The sequence below is a fragment of the Monomorium pharaonis genome, chromosome 1 (assembly GCF_013373865.1).
Source record: "Monomorium pharaonis isolate MP-MQ-018 chromosome 1, ASM1337386v2, whole genome shotgun sequence".
Lineage (NCBI taxonomy): Eukaryota > Metazoa > Arthropoda > Insecta > Hymenoptera > Formicidae > Monomorium > Monomorium pharaonis.
In genome coordinates, this window is record NC_050467.1 from 32,187,143 (window position 1) to 32,209,552 (window position 22,410).

Here is a 22,410-nt window from a genome sequence, read left to right on the forward strand (position 1 = left end):
TGTTTTGTTTTTTTATACAAAGTGAATTATTTTTCTATACCCAAGTAGAAATACAATTATTAGTTTTTCAAAATATTTTTATACGATATCATTTGAAATAAAAAGGAATAATAGAACGCTCTGGACATAATTTTGTTAAAAAAATAATTATTTTGTACAGGAAAAATGAAACTAATAATAAATCTCGTCGTACGTGAATAAAAAAATTTTGTGACCGTTCTATTAAAAAATAAGGAAAAAAAGTACGGATGGGGAATTGACCCCGGGCGGCTCAGATCGGTAGGCATTCAACACCCTGCCCTCCGCCAAACAGCCTTCTTGAGATGAACTTTACAAACGCGGTATATACACCGCCAGAACTTTCCAAATATGTCTGGCTTGGACTCGTAACAAAATGTGCTTGATGTAGTTTTGCATTTTGTAGGTAGTAAACCAAGCTTTGCACATATAAATCAAGCCAAGTCCGCACACGAGTGGACATTGTGGAACAATACTACGTTTTCAGATCGAGCATAGGCGTTTTAATAAAAAAGATGTACATTGGTAAACATGTGTCTGAAAATTTCGTACGCGAGCGCTTGCACGTACCATGCACGCGCGCGCTGTTTCTCTCTCTCTCTCTCTCTCTCTCTCTCATTTTGTCTTCATATACAATATATACATCATTCTTGCTGAAGCATAAACGCTTTGTGTGTGTGTGTGTGTGTGTGTGTGTGTGTGTGTGTGTGTGTGTGTGTGTGTGTGTGTGTGTGTGTGTGTGTGTGTGTGTGTGTGTGTGTGAGAAAGAATATGCGCGTCAAAGTTTTGGAAGAAAAAGAAGCGAGGGAATGCTGAGCTAAAGTAACGCCGTCTATCTGAACATCCGTTAACTAATCTACCGCTATATATATGCGTTTTATGGAGCTACGCGAAATTTTCATACACCAAATTTGTTCCAATGTCCAGTTTTTTTATTAAGACGCCTACGCTCAATCTGATAGCGTAGTATTGTTTCTCAATGTCCACTCTCGTGCGGACGTGGCTTGATTTATACATACAAGATGCCAAACTTTAATTTCAATCACATTTTGTTACGAGTCCACGCTAGACGCCGATAATTAAAAAAATTTTTTTCGTTTTTCGTATAAAATCGTTACGTCCGCACACTGTTATCGTCTATACTTTAATTGTGGAGAAGGATTTTTAATTCTGTTAATGCAATAAAAAGTTGCACATTGGAACAAATTGTACAATTTTGTCGGTAAAACAGACGACTTTAGGATCCCCTTAAAATACAATTTTAAAATAACAACTACACCAATTGTTGATAAATATATTTCTGCTGAAATTCCGGATCCTGATGAAAATCGTGTTTTACATGATATAGTTATGAAACATATGATTCATGGACCTTGTGGCGATTGGTGTTTAGTAGATGGACGTTGTTCGAAACACTTTCCGAAACCATTTCTCGAAGAGACTAGAATGAATGAAAATGCTTATCCTTACTATCGTAGACGAAATAATGGTAGAAATTTTGAACGTCCAGGTGGATATAAAGTTGATAACCGTTATGTTGTTCCATATTGTCCTATTTTATCGATTATATTTAATTGTCATATTAACGTTGAAGTAGTTTCGAGTATTAAATCGGTTAAATATTTGTATAAATATATTTATAAAGGACATGATATTGCTGCTATAACCATTGAACCAGTAACAGAAAATGTAATTATTGATCATGATGAGATACATAATTATATTGAAGCTCGTTATGTTGGACCTGTAGAAGCCATTTGGCGTATTCTTGGTAAAAAATTACAAGATAAAAGTCATACTATAATGCGTTTGCCAGTGCATCTTCCTAATGAACAAAATATTATAATCGAAAATGAAAATATTAACGACGTCATGACATCTGCTTTAAATCAAGTTACTATGTTAATAGATTATTTCTCATTAAACTTACGAGATGAAGAAGCGAGACAATATTTATATACAGAAATTCCATGCTATTATACATTTAAAAAAGAAAAAATTAATAGTAGAAATATATCACGTTGGGTTAAACGCAAAAGTCATTTTAATTGTGTCGGAAGAATATATTCCGTTAGTCCAACACAAACAGAATTATATCATTTGCGATTATTATTACTTACAGTAAAGGGGGCTACAAGTTTTAATGATTTGAAAACTGTAAATGGAGAATTTTGTCAATCATTTTCAGCGGCATGTTTGGCTTTAGGTTTAGTTGAAGATGATGATGAATGGAAACGAGCTATGAATGAAGCTGTTGCATGGATGATGCCTCGACAACTTCGTAGATTATTTGTACGTATATTATTAATTGTCAACCATTACATCCTGAAGAGTTGTGGGAAAATTTTAAAGAAGCAATATCTGAGGATTATGTTCGACATTTTGGTATGTTACAAGGACATAGAAAAGCCTATAAACAAATTGGTGCTATGCTTGCTACAAAAGGAAAAAGTTTTACAGATTTTCCACAAATGGAACAAATAATTGTAAATAACGAAGATGAGGATTATTTAACATTGGAACAAGCTATGGAAATTGGTACTACACAATATAATCAATTAAATGAACAACAAAAAGAAATAGTTGATTTAATATTGTTGCGTGCGTCGCCCGGTATACTCCGCGACCGCGACTCAGCTGTTCGAAGACGGATCAATACTATTGATTTCCTGGACCGAGCGTTGTCAGCTGACGAGCGCTTGACAACGCGTGTAAACAACTAGTCAAATCTCGGTCTCGAGCCTTGTCGGACGCGTAAATAAAGCTGCTTGGTTTTACAGTTATAAAAGTGTCTTTCATTTCCGCGGCGCGCACGCTACAATATTAAACAGATTAGATAATAACAATCATAATAACAATTGTTTTTATATTGATGGTCCAGGTGGATCAGGTAAAACATTTATATACACAACTATTTATCATTTAGCTAGAATTAGAAATAAACATGTGTGTACAATGGCTTTTAAGGGTATTGCAGCGACATTATTACCTACTGGAAAAACAGTTCATAAAACATTTGGTTTACCGGTTCCATTATTTGCTGATTCGTCATCTGCTATTAAAATACAAACTAAAGAAGCTCAATATTTGAAGGAAACTGATATTTTTATTTGGGATGAAGCACCAATGGCACCACGATATGCTTTAGAAATTATGGATAGAACATTGCGTGATATTATGAATAATGATTTTCCCTTTGGTGGAAAAATTGTTTTATTAAGTGGTGACTTTAGACAACTTTTGCCTATTAAATTACGTGCTACTCGAAGTGAAATTGTAAATCTTTCTATTAAATTTAGTTTAGTTTGGAAAAATTTTATAAAATTCTCTTTAACACAAAATATGCGAGTTCTTCGAGAGGAAATTGAATTTGCAAAGTTTTTGTTAGATATGGGAGATGGCAAATTAAATGATTTAAATGATAATATAGAAATTCCTGAATGTTGTGTAGCGCCTATTAATGTTGATATTGTTGAAGATATATATGGTGATTTAATACGAAAAAAGGAGTTTGACAAAGTAGCTAAATGTGCGATACTTTCTGCAAGAAATGTTGACGTAGATGAAATCAATAAAAAAGTAGTTGAATTATTTGATACAGCTAATGAACGAATTTGTACAAGTATAGACAGTGCTATAAATAGTGGCAATGGTGACATTAGTGAAGCTTTGTTACCAGAATATTTAAATAGTTTATCTCCATCATCTCTTCCTCCACATAAATTGCGTTTAAAACCAAATTGTATTATTATGTTGATTAGAAATCTTAGTATCAATGAAGGTCTTTGCAATGGAACACGATTAATAATTATAGAACTTGGAGATCATTTATTAAAATGTAAGATTTTAACAGGTGATAAAGCAGGAGATATTGTATTTTTGAATCGTATAACATTATACTGTGAAAATATATATCCTTTTACTTTTTCCAGAAGACAGTTTCCGATAAAATTAGCTTTTGCTATGACAATTAACAAATCGCAAGGACAAACGTTTGATAAAATTGGTTTAGATCTTTGTAAAGATGTTTTTAATCACGGGCAACTTTATGTTGCTTTTTCACGAGTTCGTTCTTGGCAATCATTAAGAGTTTACCTTGGTAATCAACGAAATAATAGATTCGTAAAAATTATGTATATAAGGAAATGTATATTTAACTTTTTGCTTTTTAAATCTGATGAAAAATAATTTATATTAAAATAATAACAAAATAAGTAATTTAATTAAATCGAATTTAAAAAATAAAAAATAAAAAAAATCTTATTAGTATATTAATACATGTAATATTAAATATATACATTTTTTTATGTAATATTAAATATATACATCCTATTACTTTTACCGGAAGACAGTTTCAAATAAAATTAGCTTTTGCTATAACAATTAACAACAAAGAAATATTTGATAGAATCGGTTTAAATCTTTATAAAGATGTTTTTAATCCTGGCGAACTTTATGTTACTTTTTCGCGAGTTTGTTCTTGACTAGCACTGAAAATTTATCTGGGAAATCAACAAGAAAATAGATATGTTAAAAATTATGTATATAAAAAAAGGTATATAAAAAAATATATACCTAATCTAAAAATATTTAAATATCCTTAATAAATCTGATACAAATCAATTTAAAATAATAATAATAGTATAATAATATTAATTTTGTTTGTTTTAAGAATAAAATTTAATTATAAAAACAATTATTATATAAAAAATGTATAAAATAATAAAATGTAGTTATATAAATACTTAAACAAAAATAAATAATAAAATATAAAAATGACAAAAGTGATATTTGTATTAGTACTTATATTATTTTTAGTTTTATATGTGAACTCAAATACATATATCGAAATTATTGTTACCTTTATTCTTTTGATATTGATTAATTATCTCAATAATAATAGTATAATACTACTAATTTAGTTTGTTTTAAGAATAAAAATTATTTATAAAAACAATTATATTATATAGGAAATATATAAAATAATAAAATATAATTGTATAAATACTTAAGCAAAAATAAACAAAATATAAAAATGACAAAAGTGATATTTGTATTAGTACTTATATTATTTTTAGTTTTATGTATGAACTCAAATATATCAAATTTATTGTTATCTTTATTTTTTTTATATTAATTAGCTTTATCTCGCATATCGTTTGCGAGCTTACTTCGCGTGTAAAAAAAATATATTTATTTAATAAAATATATTACATTTATTAAAACATTAAACTTCTATCATTTAACATTTAACATTTAACATTTTTATTAATATTTATTACTTTTATTTATTACTTTAATTTGTTTTTTATTTATTATTATTATTTATTACTTTTATTTGTTAATCTTATTTATGACTATTATTTATTACTCTTATTTATTCTACGTATTTAGTTTTTATTCTTATTATTATTATTATTATTATTATTATTATTATTATTGCAGTATATCCAGTACATTATTATTTCAGTTTATCCTTTTTATTGCGTTGTTATAAAAAGAAATTGTATATTATTTATATTATTAAGATGTGTATTAAGATGTGTATTAAGATGTGTATAATGTATAAGATGTATTAAGGTGTATTAAGATATATTAAAATGTATTTTTAAAAAAATTAAAATTAGTTTTAAGATACAAAATTATCTTGGTGTGACGTTCGAAAGTTAATATTGCAGATAACCAAAAATTTTATACGTGTATAGTCTTTATTATATTTTTCCAAAAAATAAATTGGGTAATTTTTGGGCTTAAGTGTATTTTGAAGTATTTGAATATGGCTTTTAATTGACGCAATTGAATTTAATATTTCACATAATGTATATTTACATTTGACGTATGCATATTAATACATAATTATCCATAATCTTATATATAGTGCTATGCAATATAAAGATGTACATTAATCCTTTAACGGCCGAATTATTTCTGCCAATTCGAATTAGATCATTTTTTGGTATAAGAAGTTTTCACATATTCTTGACGCGTTACTTTAAAACATATGTATGTATAAAATTCAAGTAAAAAGGTAAATTTGCCTATAATTAATAGTTATTTTCAGCAATTTTAGAGTTTTTTGACAGGGTGTATAGCTGAAGAGTTACAACTTGCATACTTGCCAAAATTTTCGTAAATAAATCCATCTTTCTTTTTTAAAACGAGACCTGAACAATGTCGATAATTTTATTTTTGTAGAAGTTACAATTTTTTAAAGTAGATGGGACGTATATGTCCTATGATCCACTGATCGTTAAAGGGTTAACCTCAATAATTTAAAAAAAATATATAATACCCAGACAGCACCAGATATTGTACGAATATTATACTCTCATACGTAATGTACTGTGATCATACCGAATATACGTAAAACATTCATATAACGTCTCAGTAGAATGTCATTTTGATATATCCTCAAGATAAACTTAGAATATAGCGACTGAACTTCGCAACTCCTACTGAATATACTGAGATTATATCTAATATACTCAAAACATCCGTAAAATATCCTATGATATATCTCATGTATATCTATCACATATTTCCAAAATATCCGCGTAATATCGAAAGTGAATCATGTCAACGCTATCTATGATCTGTAACGTTACGCATTTTCGTCTGCCGTGTGATGCAGACACGTGGTGAAGTGTAGGGTGTGAACGTGCGAACACGAACTCACGTGGTTTTCTCAGGATAACTCTGGTATGTACATAAGATATAATATAGTAACGTAAACTATAATAATATATATATATTGTATATATACATATATTATTTAGGTTATAACCTACAATTATCTGAGCATAATTTCCCAAAGCACCCCAGCGTATTCAACAGATATTACGCTTCATTTTTTGCGATAGCTTCCTGATGTGCGAAATGATTAATTCCTCTTCTTATTTCTTCTTGCTAATTCTGTATGTTTAATTCCTTGTTCCTTATTCCTCTCATTATGCATGAGCCCATATAATGTGAACATACTGTAGACATATTGTGAATATACTGAAGATATACTTTAGACATACGTATAACATTCTTAAGATATATTCGGTATATTCTCATAAACTGCCAGCGAAATTCTATGGGATAAGGCAACGCGGACATAGTACGTTATGAGTATATACTCGCCATATCACAGACGTATCTCTAATATTATACGAATATTGCAATATACTTTCGCAATATCCTATTATCGTTCTCATAATCTACATGTGCTGTCTGGGATAATATAATAGATTATAATGTGATAAAATTATAATTTTTTTTCTTTATTTATTTAACATTTATTTCAATACAATAGAAATATAATATGATATAATTAATTTTATATTTATTTAATAAAAATTAAATTAAATGACAAAATATAATTTATTTACCAAATTATTTTATTAATATTTAAACTTATATGTTAATAAAATTTCTTCAATTTAAGTAAATAACTTTATGTATACATATATGTAATATATGTTTTTATATATATATATATTCAATAACTTTTAATAATATTATGAAAACTAAACAAAGAAGTAATTAATCAATCTTTAAATTAGGTTAACAATAACATTATATTACTATTATTCTGCTGTAATAATAATCAATTCTTCAATTTCTTAAATAGAATTTCTTTTACTTGATACCTAAACAAAAAATATTACATTAATTATTGTGTATATGTAACAAATATTGTATTAATTAAATTTATTGTTATAATATAATTGTAACCGTGAATTTTCGATTATGATGTGCTACGGATAGTCGCGGGTAATTCAGGGTTCGGGCGGCGGGCTGGTTGAATGAATAACGAAGGCAAGCGGTATATATTTACAACTATGATTTATTCTAATATATGCCTATCTAATATATACAGGTTCCCTGCTCTAATAACTTACAACTAAGATCTCGCTATGCGAGTCGCGGGCGATTGGTTATGGCGACGTGTGTCGCGTAGCGCATGTGCGCGTTGGGTATTCGGTGCCGGATTGACTGCGGCGGGCGTACGGCCCGTGTATCGGTCGGTGCGTCGATCGGCGGTAGCGGCCGGTCTTACGGACTACAATGCTCGTGGCGGTGTAATCGCGGCGGTGTAATGTGTGGCGGCGTTCGTGTCGGTCGCGGCGGTAGTCGGATTGGCTGCGGTGTTACGGTCGCGGCTGCGCGGTACGGTGCGGCGTTCGCATTCGCCGAGTCGGTCGGTGCGGCGTTATGACTGGTCACGGCGGTGCGCGACTGCGCGGTGCGGCGCGGAGCTCGGCTCGACAGCCACGGTGATCAGCTGTTCGACGATCAGCTGTTATTATCGTCGAGGATCATCCCGCGTAGATGGTCCTCCGCGTCGGCGGTTTCCCCTCAGTACGGGGTCCCCGTGTGCGGTCGGGATCGGTAGCTCAATACGCGTACCGGGATCCGGGTATCGAGCGGGGCGGTGTTTTGCCACTCACAACGTGGCACGAGGAAGCGCTCAGTGCGCGCTAGTTAGGAAGCCGGTTTGAGGTTAAGTTGGCACTCAGTGCGTGCTTTGGATACTCAGATTAATTCGCTGAGAGGATCGGTCGGCTCAGTACGCTAGACCGGGGAGATCTGATTTCTTATCACCAGCGGAGGGCTTTTATAGCCCCCGCTTGGTGACAAGAGTGGAGATGTGCGGGGAGACCGAGATAAGCGGAGGGGACTACACGAGGTAGGAGGGTAACGGCCTCGTATCTATATGCCTTAACGTGGCGGAGGAACGTCTCGTTACATAATAAATAGATAAAATCTCTTATTATTTTACCATTATTTTTATGTATATAAGTAGTAAGTAACGATAATAATAATAATAAAAATTGCAAAAATAAAAATTTAAAGTAAAATTTAAAAAATAAGAACATTGTGATTTATCTATTATATTACTATACTATACACATTATTGTATTGGAAAGATATAATTTACTTGTTCAAATAAATTTTCATTTAAATGTCTTTTTTTAGGAAGACGTGTGCCATTTAATAACATAGGTAATGACATATGTCCATCTATTAGTTTTATGTCATGACAATTATTAATTTCAAAATATGGCGGATTAACTGTAAAATTATAAATTAATAATGACAATTATAAATTTAATAATTTTAATATTATTCACATTGTGTATAATTTTAAAGTTTTACAAATATATATCCAATTTTGATAAATATATATAAAACATAATTTCGAGAAAGACAAATTAATACACGGATAAAATAGATTACTTATTTTTTAAATTAGAATATAATAGTGGCAATACACTATATGATTAGTATGACTTTATTATTACTATTTTTTTAAATAAATATAAACTTTATCTCCCGCGGATTTATAATATATTTAAAAGTTAAAAAAATAATAAAACGTTTGTTTATACCTGAAGTTTGCATAGTGCCAATTATTTCAATTTTATCACCCTTTTTAATATTTAATTCCAAAAAATCATCTTCATCAAAATATAAAATATGTATTTCCAATTTGAAAGTACCATCTGTAATTGATCCGCATCCTATACTTTTATTTAACCTTTTATTATATGTTGTAGAGAAATTTGTTTTAACATATCCATCTAAAACTAACAAGAAATTTAAAGTTTTAATTTTAAAGTCAAATAAATTTTTCATTAAAAAAAACATTTATAATTAATAATTATAGATGTTTCTTTTACCATTAATAACTTTCATAAATAATATTGAAATTATAAAGTATATGTTTATTATATATATATAAATTAATTATTGTTACATATTTTTAATTTATTGGTTATTAATAATTTTATTTATATCAGAATACATTAATTATAATTTATTGATATATTATTACTACTTGTTATTTTATTATTGTTATTTTATTATCATTTTGGAAATTAAATGTGGATTATATAAAAATTATTAGATAATTTTTTGTTATTTTATTTATATTTATTTTATTTATATTAAAAAACGTAAAACAGTTTTTACTGTTATATTATTTGTTACTACAATATAACACACTACTTGCGTGTTAGATTATTAACATAATTATTATTACAATTTATTTAATTAAGTATAAATAAAACTTTTTCTTACTAATACGTCCTAATGTATTGAACACGTTATCAATGCTACTTCGTGTCGGCTTGACATCCGTATTACTTAAAGCTTCGTATTTTCCAAGATTAGTAATTATTGTATTGTGTTGTATCAATAACTCAAATGGTACGTTACCATTATTGTATTTAGAATTTTTTGGCGGTCTGGCTTGTACGCCATCCAAATGAATAATCTATTAAATAATATTAATTACATTATATATGTATAATTGCAATTATATTTATATATACAATTGTATTTATATTATATTTTTATTAAATAAATTTTATCAAATATAATTATTGTAACAAATATTATAATAAAAATAAAAGAACGTTAAAAATTTTTAAAAACCATTAAAAATCTTACATAATTTGCTATGATCATATCCTCTATACTGTCTATATTTTCGTTCCAAGCAACTACCTGGACACGTTTGCCTTGCCTATTATTTAAAAAAAATTTAAAAAATTTATATTGGAGTTTATCTCCAATGTAGCGTGAAGACTCCATACCATCAATATACCCAATAATTTTACTTTAAAAGAATGTAATTTATAAAAATAATTAACAAATAATTTGAGATATATTTTGTAAAAAAGGAAAAAGAAAAAAAGGGAAAAGATAGGCAAAAAGATTGTTTCTTTGAAATATTTACATTGTCGAATCATACAATTGAATTGAATCAAATACTTCATTGGACGTTAATAGATTCTTAGGATCTATATTTTCTTCATCCACATTATTTATAGTATCATCTGATAATCATAAAATAATTATTAGTTATATTGTCTGAACAATAAAACATTATTTTTAAATAATAAATAAGATTTAAAAAAAAACAATTTATTATTTATACAATTTATTAGGGCACAATTTATTAAAATACAACGATTTTGACGTTTCGGCCTCAAAACGAATACGAATACAAACATTGTGCGTCTTTACTGATGGACAGTAACTGTCAAACTGCTCATCAGTAAAAACGCACAATGTTTATATTAGTATTATGTTCTTTGTTAAATTATTATTTCTTTGCTTTATAATTTATCGAATTTTTAATTATCATGTATCAACACGTAAATTGCAAGCGTTGTGGTTTACTTATGTACACATCTTACTCCTTTTACCACATTTATATTTGTAATTGATTTGTAATTTGCAATTTAAATCATGATCTACTAACACGAATTACATAATTATAGTAATCTGAATTTTACTTTAGAAGGACCCAAAGTGAGGGTCAAAACGTCGTAACCATTGTATTTTGATAAACTGTACCACTTGCGTCGTCTTTAACAATCGTTCTTATTTATTGCAAATCATTACTGGCGATATTTTAAATTATCACATTGACATTAATTATTAATATTAAGAAAATAGGGGGAGGGGTCTCAAAAAATTAAAAAATTGATTATCTTAAAAAAGATATAATTCTTATTAATAAATTAAAATTATGCGACATAATAATAATAATTATTGAATTAAAACTATGTCGTAACATAAAAAATACATTGATTATTAATTATTTTATTGATTATTAATTATTTTTAAGAAAATAAAATTTAAATGTAATAATTATTAAAGTTTTACAATACAAATGCTTTTTATAAACTAAAATAAATTATTACTACTAGATAAAAGAATATTGTTTTTAAATTATTTAATTAAAGTTTATCTAAATTATGAAAAAACGATAATGTACCTAAATTGTGTTGAAGAACTGATGAAGTTGTTGGAGATTGTTGAATCATACTTGGACCAGGATTTTGAAAAGATAAAGGATCTGAAGATTTTTTTGCGGAACATGACACCATTTTGCTTGACGATTCATTTGGAACTTGATTTTGTATTTTATTACCATATTGACGTAATGGTTTCCGAGAGATTTCTGAATGTTTTTGATTTTCTTGATCTTTAGTAAGCTCAACAGTTTCTAACTCTGACATTTTATTCACTGTGAATATTGTGAAGTGAAATGTTTGTCAGCGAAAGACATAACACCTAAAGCGTGAGTAAAAACAATGTGAAGTTTAGTGTTTTAAAAAATTTAAAAATCACAGGTTAATTTTGTATAAAATTTAGATGTCCTCTTGCTAACTGCCCCCCAGGAACACAAATAGGATATCATGAAGATAAAATAAAAGAATGCTTAGGGTGTTGCGGATATCCTATTTGCAATAGTAAATAAAAATGCGTGTATACATATATTACTGCGTAAATAAAATAGTTTACTGGTGTATAATGACAACTAATAATCTGATTTTTATTATTTAGACTTAAATTACACTTAAAAATTAATATAAAATTAATTTAGAACGGAAAAAAGTAATTGATTGAACAAAATGTATAGTTGTAAACTGCCAATTACAGATATACTCAATGCAATAATAAATAAAGACGGTTACTAACAAAAAATCTATTTTACTAATAAATACAATTGAATAAAAAAGATACAAATATATAAAAAATATATTTCAAAAAGTTTATATTTAAAATTTGAAATTAAAATTAATTACCTCTCTCTATTTGGAAGATATTTAGTAAATCTTATCTTTCTTTTATCTCCTTTTACTTATTTTATTTTATTTTTCTTTTATTTCTTTTTTGCTTATCCTTTTTCTTTTTTAAAATCTTTTTTTAAATCAATTATTTGAATTCCTTAATTAAATATGTGTTTTAATGTGTGTTAAATTAATAAACAAAGTTACTTGGTAACGGTGAACAAGGAAATATTTTGCAGCTAAGTTAATTATGATCATTGGCGGCAACAACACTTTCCTTTTCTTTTATAATTTCAAATTTTTTTTATTTTAAAATTTCCGTGACTTATTCATTTTAATTCATTTTGACAAATTAAATTAGATATAAATAAACTGGTTTTAAATTGATTTTAATTAATGCAAAAAATATCTCATTATATTTATTTTACAATAAATACCATATTTATTTTATTAAAAATACATCCATTATAAGAATATAATACTAGGCAATATTACATTAATTAGTAATTATTACTTATTTTAAGTATAAAAAATACTGCCAACTACAGATTTATTAAATGCAGTAATATATGTAATTGAAGTATCAACATTACACTTGCATTAACAGTAAATATTATTGCATTGAGTATTTTATGTAGTAGGCAGCGCGCAATTACATGTTATTGGCTATATTATTTTTATTAATGTATGTGCATATGTATGCGTGCGCGCGTGTGAGTGTGTGTGTGTGTGTGTTTTTTTTATATAATATTATGTATGTAAATTAAAAAAAATTGTAATATGAAAATATAAAACTGTATTTATAATTAAAAAAAATTTTTTGCAATAAACGTTAAATTAAAACTAAATAAATCATAAATCATTTATACAGATTTTAATGTTTAAAAATAAAAAATTATTTTAAAATAATATTTTGCTGAGGTACTACTTTTTGCATTAAATTCACTTACAGTTTTTTGGAGAGATTTTAAGATGCTCTTCAGCGGGAGGGAAAAAGATATATAGAGGCGTTAGATAGAGAAGGGGATAAAATATGATAAAGTGTGTGAGATCAAGAGACACGGTAGTGGCTCGCGCCAAGTGAAAGCGCAGCGCGAGCCCGACCGTGCTCTTTTACGCGAGTACGCGACTTGCGAGCACCCGAGATTATCGGATCTCAGAAACGGCTAAACCGATCGAGTTCTAACTAGGCTCAATCGAAAGCTTGGGGTCGATTTATATTAGAAAACTATTTTTATTTTTCCTCTACATGTCCTATGAATGGAGATATCGTGACGCAAAGTCCGAAAAGCCAAAATTTCATTTAAGATACGTCGTCGTCGTCGTCATTATCGTCAACCTTGGTGGTATCTTTGCGGGTAGTGCGGGTGCCGAAAATGAGGGACGAAATTCCATCTCGCTTATCCGCTACTATGTGGCGTTTGCATCGTCACTATAGCACCGTATATGGCAATGTATAAGTCACGTGGGTCGCCAGTGGCTCGCTCGCGTCATGCATCGGTTCGTAGTCGCATGAAGTGACATGCGTAATGTGAGGTTATATATTGACTCTTGATTTATTTTTTAACATCTCATCTATTTAATCATCGACACCAATGTGAAATTAATTAATTAATCAGAGAGTAACATAGTTCATTAAGATTTTACATCTGTGTCGATGAAAAAATAGATGATGAAGATGTTGTGTGACGTAACATTGTGTATTTTTATTGCTGTATAATTAATTAATCAGAGAGTAACATAGCTCTCAGTCAGATTTTACACTGGTATCGATGAGGTAATTGCTGTAATTGTCAATGACAATGTTGTAAGGATAAGAACTATCACCATCACCAAGGTATTACTTACTTTTGTCACCAAGTTATCAATATATTACTAGTAAAGTAAAGAATAAAATAATATTAAAATCATTCATTTGACATTTCGTCTAATTAATAATTATTAATATCGATTGACAATTACAGCAACATTTACCTAGGCTACATTTCAAAACGTCCTTTCCAAGGAAAATTTTACTCGATGTAATATAGGGTACGTTACGTGTACTATTCAAGTAAAATTTTCCTCGGAAAGGACGTTTTGGAATGTAGCCCTAATATACAATTCTTCTACATCATACAATATTTCATTTCTCATCGACACTAATGTAAAATCTGAGAGCTTTTTTAATTTTTAATGAGTCACATGCATTGTTTGGACCACGAATTAGCTCGTGTTAAGTGACATATGTAGTGGAGGTTAAATCATTTAATCATCGACACCAATATAACATTAATTAATCAGAGAGTAACATAGTTCATTAAGATTTTACACTTGTGTTGATGAAATAGATGAGATGTTGTGTGATATAAAATTGTGTATTTTATTGCTGTCATGTGTCAATTGTCTGTAAAATTGTGTATTTTTAGTGCTGTCATGTAATTGTTAAAACAATTGGTTATTGACACCAATATAAAATTAATTAATCAGAGAGTAACAGAGCTCATTTAAAATTGCTGTCAGTACTGAAAAAGAAAATCTGTAGTTTTTTAGTTTGCTGAAAGCAATTTTGAAACATAGCCTTTATTGTGTTTAATTTATAATTATATTAATAGTAGATAGATAGAAACTCAGAGTGACAGAGACGGAGAGCAGGAGAGACAGAGAGAGAGAAAGAGAGAGAGAGAGAGAGAGAGAGAGAGAGAGAGAGAGAGAGAGAGAGAGAGAGAGAGAGAGAAAACCTTTCTGACACAGTACATTACCACCAGCTCAGTGGAAGTCAATTTATTTCAGATAAGATGCACATTGCGTATCTCAATTACACTCTCAAGTAATTTATAAAAAATTATTTTTCAAAATTGTCAGTACTGAAACTGTATAATTTTCATTACGTATACAATAAATTTTTTCAATACCGACAGCAATTTTGTTTTGATATTGCTGTCAATACGAAAAATCTATAGTTTCTGTTTACGTACATTATAGATAGATAAATTTTCAGTACTGAGAGCAATTTTGAAACATAGCCTTTATTTAATTGATAATTATGTTGATAGAAACTTGGAGTAAGGAAGACGGAAAACAGGAGAGAGAAAAAGAGGGAGAATTAATATTCTGGAAACAGCACATTACCATAGGCGATAGCTCAGTTAAGATGAATTTATTATTATTTTTTTAGGCAAGTTGCACATTGCGTATCTTCAATCACATTTTCAAGTAATTTAATTTTATCAAAATTGCTGTCAGTATTGAATCTGTTTCCGTTACGTACACAATAAATTTTTTCAATATAGACAGCAATTTTGTTCTGAAATAGCCTTTATTATGTTTTAATAAAAGTTTACGTTAATTTGGTTTAAAATTGCTGTCAATACAGAAAATTTATAGCTTCTGTTATGTACATTATAGATAGATTTTTAGTACTAAGAGCAATTTTGAAACATAGCCTTTATTTAATTGATAATTATGTTAATAGAAGCTCAGGATGAGGGAGATGAAGAGCAGGAGAGAGAGAGAGAGAGAGAGGAGGAGGAGGAGAGAGAGAGAGAGAGAGAGAGAGAGAGAGAGAGAATTATATAATATATTTTGGATGGACACAGCACATTACCACCGATAGCTCAGTCAGGCAAGTCGCATATTGCGTGTCTTCATCACACTTTCAAGTAATTTAAAAATTTAAATAAAAAGAATTTTATCAAAATTGTTGTCAGTGCTGAAAATCTGTAGTTTCCGTTACGTACAAAAAAATTTTTTCAATCTGATAGCAATTTTGAAACAGCTTTTATCATGTTCTAATTGATGTCCATCCAAAATATATTATATAATTCTCTCTCTCTCTCTCTCTCTCTGTCTCTCTCTCTCTTTCTCTCTCTCCTCTCTCCTGCTCTTCATCTCCTTCATCCTGAGTTTCTACTATTAACATAATTATCAATTAAATAAAGGCTATGTTTCAAAATTGCGCTTAGTACTAAAAATCTATCTATCTATCTATAATGTACATAACAGAAGCTATAGATTTTCTGTATTGACAGCTTAATATTACAGAAGAAGAATAAGTGCAATGTTAAATATAAAAATGCGAAGTGGCGCGCGCGAAGCGCGCGCAATGTTGTGTTCTAGTTTGTACAAAAATACATTTTTTAGAGCATTTTGTTTTGTATTGTACTTTTTTAAAAAAAATTAATTTGTCGTGATTGTTTTCTACAAGAATACATTTTTGAGAACGTTTTGTATAAAAATACATTTTTGTGGAGGTTTCTTGCGCGCGTATACTTGGTGTTTTTTTACCTTTTTTTAAGAGGTAATTTTTGTGGGGATTTGACTTATCTTGTAGTGACAGGTATCTCATTTCTTTTTGCAAGATATAGATATTCTTAAGACAATTTTAAAGTCCATATCAAACGAAAAGTTAAAATTAAGATTAAATTAAAATTTCACAAATCAAAACAAAATCATATTGGTTTTATTTTTTCTGATAACATTTCAATTTAATCTCAATTTTAATTTATAATTTGATGCAGGCTTAATAGAATGGAAGCTCGAACTATAATAAACTTTACCTTGAATGACGTCGAGAAGATCAAAAGATTATCTTAAATTTTGCAATAAAAATTTCTATTAGCTTATTACACATATTCTTACATCAACATGATCTATTCCTGACCTTGACAAACACTACTCAAGATCAAATCCTTCATCATGTTTTTTCTTTAATTTTCGTCTGAAACTTTTTTCTATATCTAAAACCGTTTCTAAGATTTAGAGAATAAGTCAGAATTAAAATTATTGACACTTTACGTAAAAAAGGAGACTTTTTTCATAATACAAGACCTGAATTAAATTCTGGTATTCTAATAGTACCAAGACGGCGTCAAAAAAAATCAAAACACTCTAGAAGATTATGTGTGTTGCAAAACTTGTAAAGGATTTTTTGCACAAAGCACAATTCGTATTTATTTCTCAAAATGTAGTAAATCCCATAAAAAAGGAGCTTGTAACATTCTTTCTTCAGGTCGACATGTAAGTGGATACATTCACCCTTGTGCTAATAATACGTTGCGTCGACATGTCTTCCCAATTCTAAAAAATGATGAAATTTCAAGATGTATTAGATACGACAAACTCATTACAGTTTGGTAATAAATTATGAGATAAATATACTCTGAATCATCAACACGATATGATTAGAGCACAACTCCGTTTATTAGAACCCTTTAAACTAGAAATAATGACACTTGACAATGAAATCCGTGAATTTAAAGATATATTTAAATCACAAAATTTTGATAAAGCTATAGATAACTTAAGAAAAGTAGTTCATTGGGATTTAAATATTATGTGCTTTCGAACACCAGCTGTTGTTCAAAATCTAACAACATTAATTAAGAAATGTGCATATAAGATCAGATCTGAATGTATCAAGAATCAAGATTATGAGAGGAAAAAGTCTGTCAAAGATTTTCTATTATTATGGGAAGAAGTTTCCAGGCTTATCAATAAAAAAGCTCTTGAAGATTAAATAAATCCGAAACGCCAAAAAAATTGTTCTGATGTTGTATGATTATTTTAAAAATGAGTGTAGTACTCGTCTTGAAATTTTGAATAATGGATTTAATTTAAATGCATGGACTCTTTTAACTCAATGTACGCTCATTTTTATTCAAATCTTTAATCATCGCCGAGCTGGCGAGATTGAGCGATTGACATTGATTAATTATCAGAATAAAAAAGTATTAAATGGAAATGTCGATTAAGAACTTTATAAAAAATTATCCGATTCTACAAAATAATTTGCTAAGCAGTTTGTTCGTTTAATACTTCGGTTAATACTTCGAGGAAAGTTGGGTAGAACTGTTTCTGTGTTACTTAGTCCATTTGTTAATAGTCCAATGTATTGAAGCTATTCTTAAATTTCGAAAACGTGCAGGAGTAAGTTTTGATAATAAGTATATATTCAGTGTACCTCATACTAACAGTTTATCCAAAAAATATCTGAAAGAATGTCCTTTAATGCGATTTGGTAATGAATGCGGTGCACTTATCTTCGGTACATTACGTGGTACTACATTAAAAAAACACATCGCAACATATACTTCTATGTTAAATGTTGAAGAATGCCAAACTGATCGTCTCGCTAATTTTATGGGTTATCATAAAAATATTTATAAAAATATATATAGAGTACTGACATCAGTAGCTAAAATGACTGACGTTTCACGATTATTGGTGACAGCTATTGGTAATAATGATAATAAGAGGATGATGAAAAATCTGATGAAAACAGTGATAGTAGCGATAAGGAAAACAATCATGTTACTTCAGCAATGACAGAAAGAAGAAGTGACCGGTTCTAACTACAAGGCTGGGGGGACGTTACAGGGGGAGGGGCGTCACCCGGAGGATGGCGTCACGGGGAGGTGGCGTCACAGGAGGGGTCACGCGGGGGTATTGCTTATCAATATAAACATGTCAAAGTAAACAACATGCGAAATATAACTTGATATAAACATAGATAAAGCGCGGTGATATACAACATAGAAGTTGTAATTTGATATAAACATTTTATAAATTTTATGTAGGGTGATATGTTTCTTCCTGTCGCGGCGTTATTTCCCGCTTAGTGCTCTTAAAGGTAGTGGCTCGTTATAAACAAATTTTTTATTGCACGGAGCGCCGAACCGTCGGCAGCTAGTAATTCTAAACGATAAATTTATTCGGCAACTCTTGGAAGTACCGGATAGCTATAAACAAATATCGATAACCATATCTGGTAGCTTTAAGCGGCTTGCTATAAACAAATTAATGAATGTTTATCGCACGGAGCGCCGAACCGTCGGCAGCTAGTAATTCTAAACAATAAATTTATTCGGCAGCTCTTGGAAGTAGCAAATAGGTGTAAACAAATTTCTTTCTACATTTATTTGCATTTTTTCTAACTCGCATTCTTTTATATTTTTACAGAACATTATCGCAACTGCGCTATATTCCTCGCATCCTGGGAAGGAGATTTGCTTTAACATCCACTGTCTACAAGTATTTGGATATAGGAATCAGCGTGGGGTCGGAGCCTTTTGTGAAGATAATTCTTGGTGATAACAAGTGCAATGGGATACCGCTGTCAAGTGACACATAAATAATAATGATCGAAAAACGTATGGATATTGAGCGACTCCTGCAGTTAACCACTACATCGCTGTGGATTGATAATCTTTTTATGGAACTCGCCAAATTACGTAACGAGAGTGTCGTAAAATTCACTTTAGATAACAAAATTATGTATATGAAATCATTGACCGTGCAATTTTTATTAAACCTTAAAGATGTTGTAACACGTGAATTACGAATACGATTGGCTAACGGATAGCCGCAGGATTCAGGATTCGGGCGGCGGGCTGGTTGAGTGACTAGACAATCAGATACGTGTACAACGGTGGTTTATTAATTAATTAATATTAATTGTGTCCTATGCCAATATATACAGATATCCCTACGTTAATATTTACAATGCAGATGTGTTGTCTCGTATGATGTACGCAATGATTCGTGCTGGCGACGTGTGTCGCGGCGCGCGTGCGCGCGGAGTATTTCGCAGTAATGCGGCGCTCGGAGTGGTTGAGGCGGTGCGCACGGTGTGTGCGCCGGTCGGTCGATGCGCGGATTGGCGGTAGCGGTCGATCGCAGCGAATGCAGCGCTCGAATTGGTCGCGGTGATACGGTCGCGACTGCGCGGTGCGGCGCGGCATTCGTACTAATCGTAGCGGTCGGTCGCGATGCTCGAATTGGTCGCAGCAGTGCGCGGCTGCGCGGTACGGCGCGGTACGGAACTTCGGTCGGCTGTCATGGCGATCAGCTGTTGCGGTGATCAGCTGTTATCGTCAATCATCCGGCAGCATATGATATATTAGTGCTGCATGTTCTTATACTGCATCTTTGGATAAAACTCTCAGTAGTTTTTTCAAGATAGCAATGGGCCTCCTTAGATCCACTCCGAACATAGGAATCTGGAAGTTTAGTCGTCAAAGAAATTTAATGAATCGGATATATCGTAAGATAAATATTTAAGTAAACTAATCCAATTAAAGAATAATGCTATTATAAATAAAATTAAGAATTATTATATAATCACTCAGTTTAAAAGAATCGCTGACAGAAATGTCACATTTATAGTTAAAAGATGGCCTGTGATTAGACCATACGAAAAACATCTTGCAAAATGGGATTTTCATCCGATCTACTCCTTCCCACTCCAGGATCATATGGTGATCCCTGATATTGATCTCAAATCTGATAATATGGCTCTGCTTTGCAATAACCCTAACAATGCTTTTATCAATCTGATTGCCTTTAATGGGCCTTCAAACGATGAAATAGCAATTTTTACGGACGGCTCTTGCACTGAGCTTGATGGAAGGGGTTATCTGGTGGGCTGTGGTTGATATATTTTCCATAATAATACGTCTTTGAAATTCAAGCTGAACTCTTGGTCGAGCTCTTTTGCGGCTGAATCTGTGGCTATCTTGAAAGCCATTGAAATAGCTGAGGTCAACAATTGGAGGAACATCTGTACGGACTCGCTGAGTAATTTGGATATCTTGGGTTCTTCGCCTGAAGTTTATAAAAACACCATTAAAAAATTCAATCCTTCGCTAGAGGCTATCAAGTCTAAGATAACATCGTAGGAAGTTCAAGAAGGATCTATTCGTTTCATATGGTGTCCCGCCCATAAAAACATTTTTGGCAACGAGCAAGCGGACAAAGCTGCAAAAGACGGAGCACTAATAGGAGCGCCTCTAGACAATAAAATAACCTTTTTTGAGGTTATCACATTATTGAAAGACAACTATGCTCAAATTGACTCTGAATTCTTGAACAGGATTAATATTGGTACCGGCTGTTACTATATGGAGAACTTTTCGTCCTTTGACATCACTCAAATTTCAAAATTTGGTTTATCTCGGCCTCATTCTGGTTTGTTATCAAGAATTATTGTCGGTTATCCATATACTAATTTGGTCAAAAAGAAATTTGGCTTAACTAACTCTGCGGACTGTGACTATTGCGGCTTCTGTATTCAGGATACTAACCATATCTTTTGGGCCTGCCCCAAATTTGATAATATAAGAGTTAAGTTGTTTACGAATCTTGTGAAACTTAGGTGTCAACTTCCATGTTCTATAGAGTACATGGTGTCTATCTTAAACAAGAAAATTGCGAGAGTCATGGTCAATTTTGTCGATGAATGTAATTTAAGGCTGTAGATGTTATTTCTCTAGTATTTTGAGCTGTTGCCAGGGGACGTATTCCTAACAGGTGACGGTGGAGGGGGAGGCACACTTTCACTCCGCCCCGTATCACGACGTTCAAGCTGGAAGAGAATTTGTTAAGAACTTGATCAATCCCCACGATCAAGCCCTATCGTTTTATTGAAAATCTGGTACTTTGTCCCGTTTGGGACGGAACTCCAAAGGGAAAAGAAGAAAAAAAATCGTCAATCATCCCGTGTGGATGATTGTCCGCGGCGTCGGTTTCTCCTCAGTAGGGGTCCCCGAGACGGTATCGGGAGCGGTCATTCAGTATGCGAACCAGTCGGATAACCAGCGGAGCGATGAAGTGTCGCTCAGTGCGCGGCGTTGAGAAAGCACTCAATACGCGCTGTCATGGAGTCGGGTTTGAGGTTAAGTGACACTTAGTGCGTGCTGTAGGAAGCCCAGTTCACTCCGCTAGCAAAATCGGTCGTTTCAATACGATAGACCGGGGAGAACTGTTCTCTTATCAGCAGTGGAGGGCTTTTATAGCCCCCGTTTGGTGACAAGAAGAGCGGGGAAGTGAGAGGTGGCGA

At 31.0% G+C, this 22,410-nt stretch overlaps 1 protein-coding gene across 1 annotated transcript; it reads left to right on the forward strand.

Annotated features, from left to right (window-relative positions):
* The first annotated feature begins 1,368 nt into the window (after positions 1-1,368).
* Positions 1,369-21,250, forward strand: LOC118647053 (ATP-dependent DNA helicase PIF1-like). The gene is made up of 7 exons (XM_036291193.1): positions 1,369-1,528; positions 1,664-1,789; positions 2,141-2,299; positions 2,416-2,556; positions 2,900-4,140; positions 20,702-20,992; positions 21,044-21,250. Exons 1-7 carry the CDS (start codon positions 1,369-1,371, stop codon positions 21,248-21,250), a joined length of 2,325 nt encoding a protein of 774 aa, XP_036147086.1.
* The last annotated feature ends 1,160 nt before the right edge of the window (positions 21,251-22,410 follow it).

What these genes read in the sequence shown, in the direction of transcription:
- LOC118647053 (XM_036291193.1), top strand. Translation starts at nt 1,369, where the DNA reads ATGAAACATATGATTCATGGACCTTGTGGCGATTGGTGTTTAGTAGAT. An exon ending in ATCAACGAAATAATAGATTC is followed by an intron (nt 4,141 to 20,701) that starts GTAAAAATTATG and finishes ATAATCACTCAG; the next exon opens with TTTAAAAGAATCGCTGACAG. An exon ending in TTGATGGAAGGGGTTATCTG is followed by an intron (nt 20,993 to 21,043) that starts GTGGGCTGTGGT and finishes TTGAAATTCAAG; the next exon opens with CTGAACTCTTGGTCGAGCTC.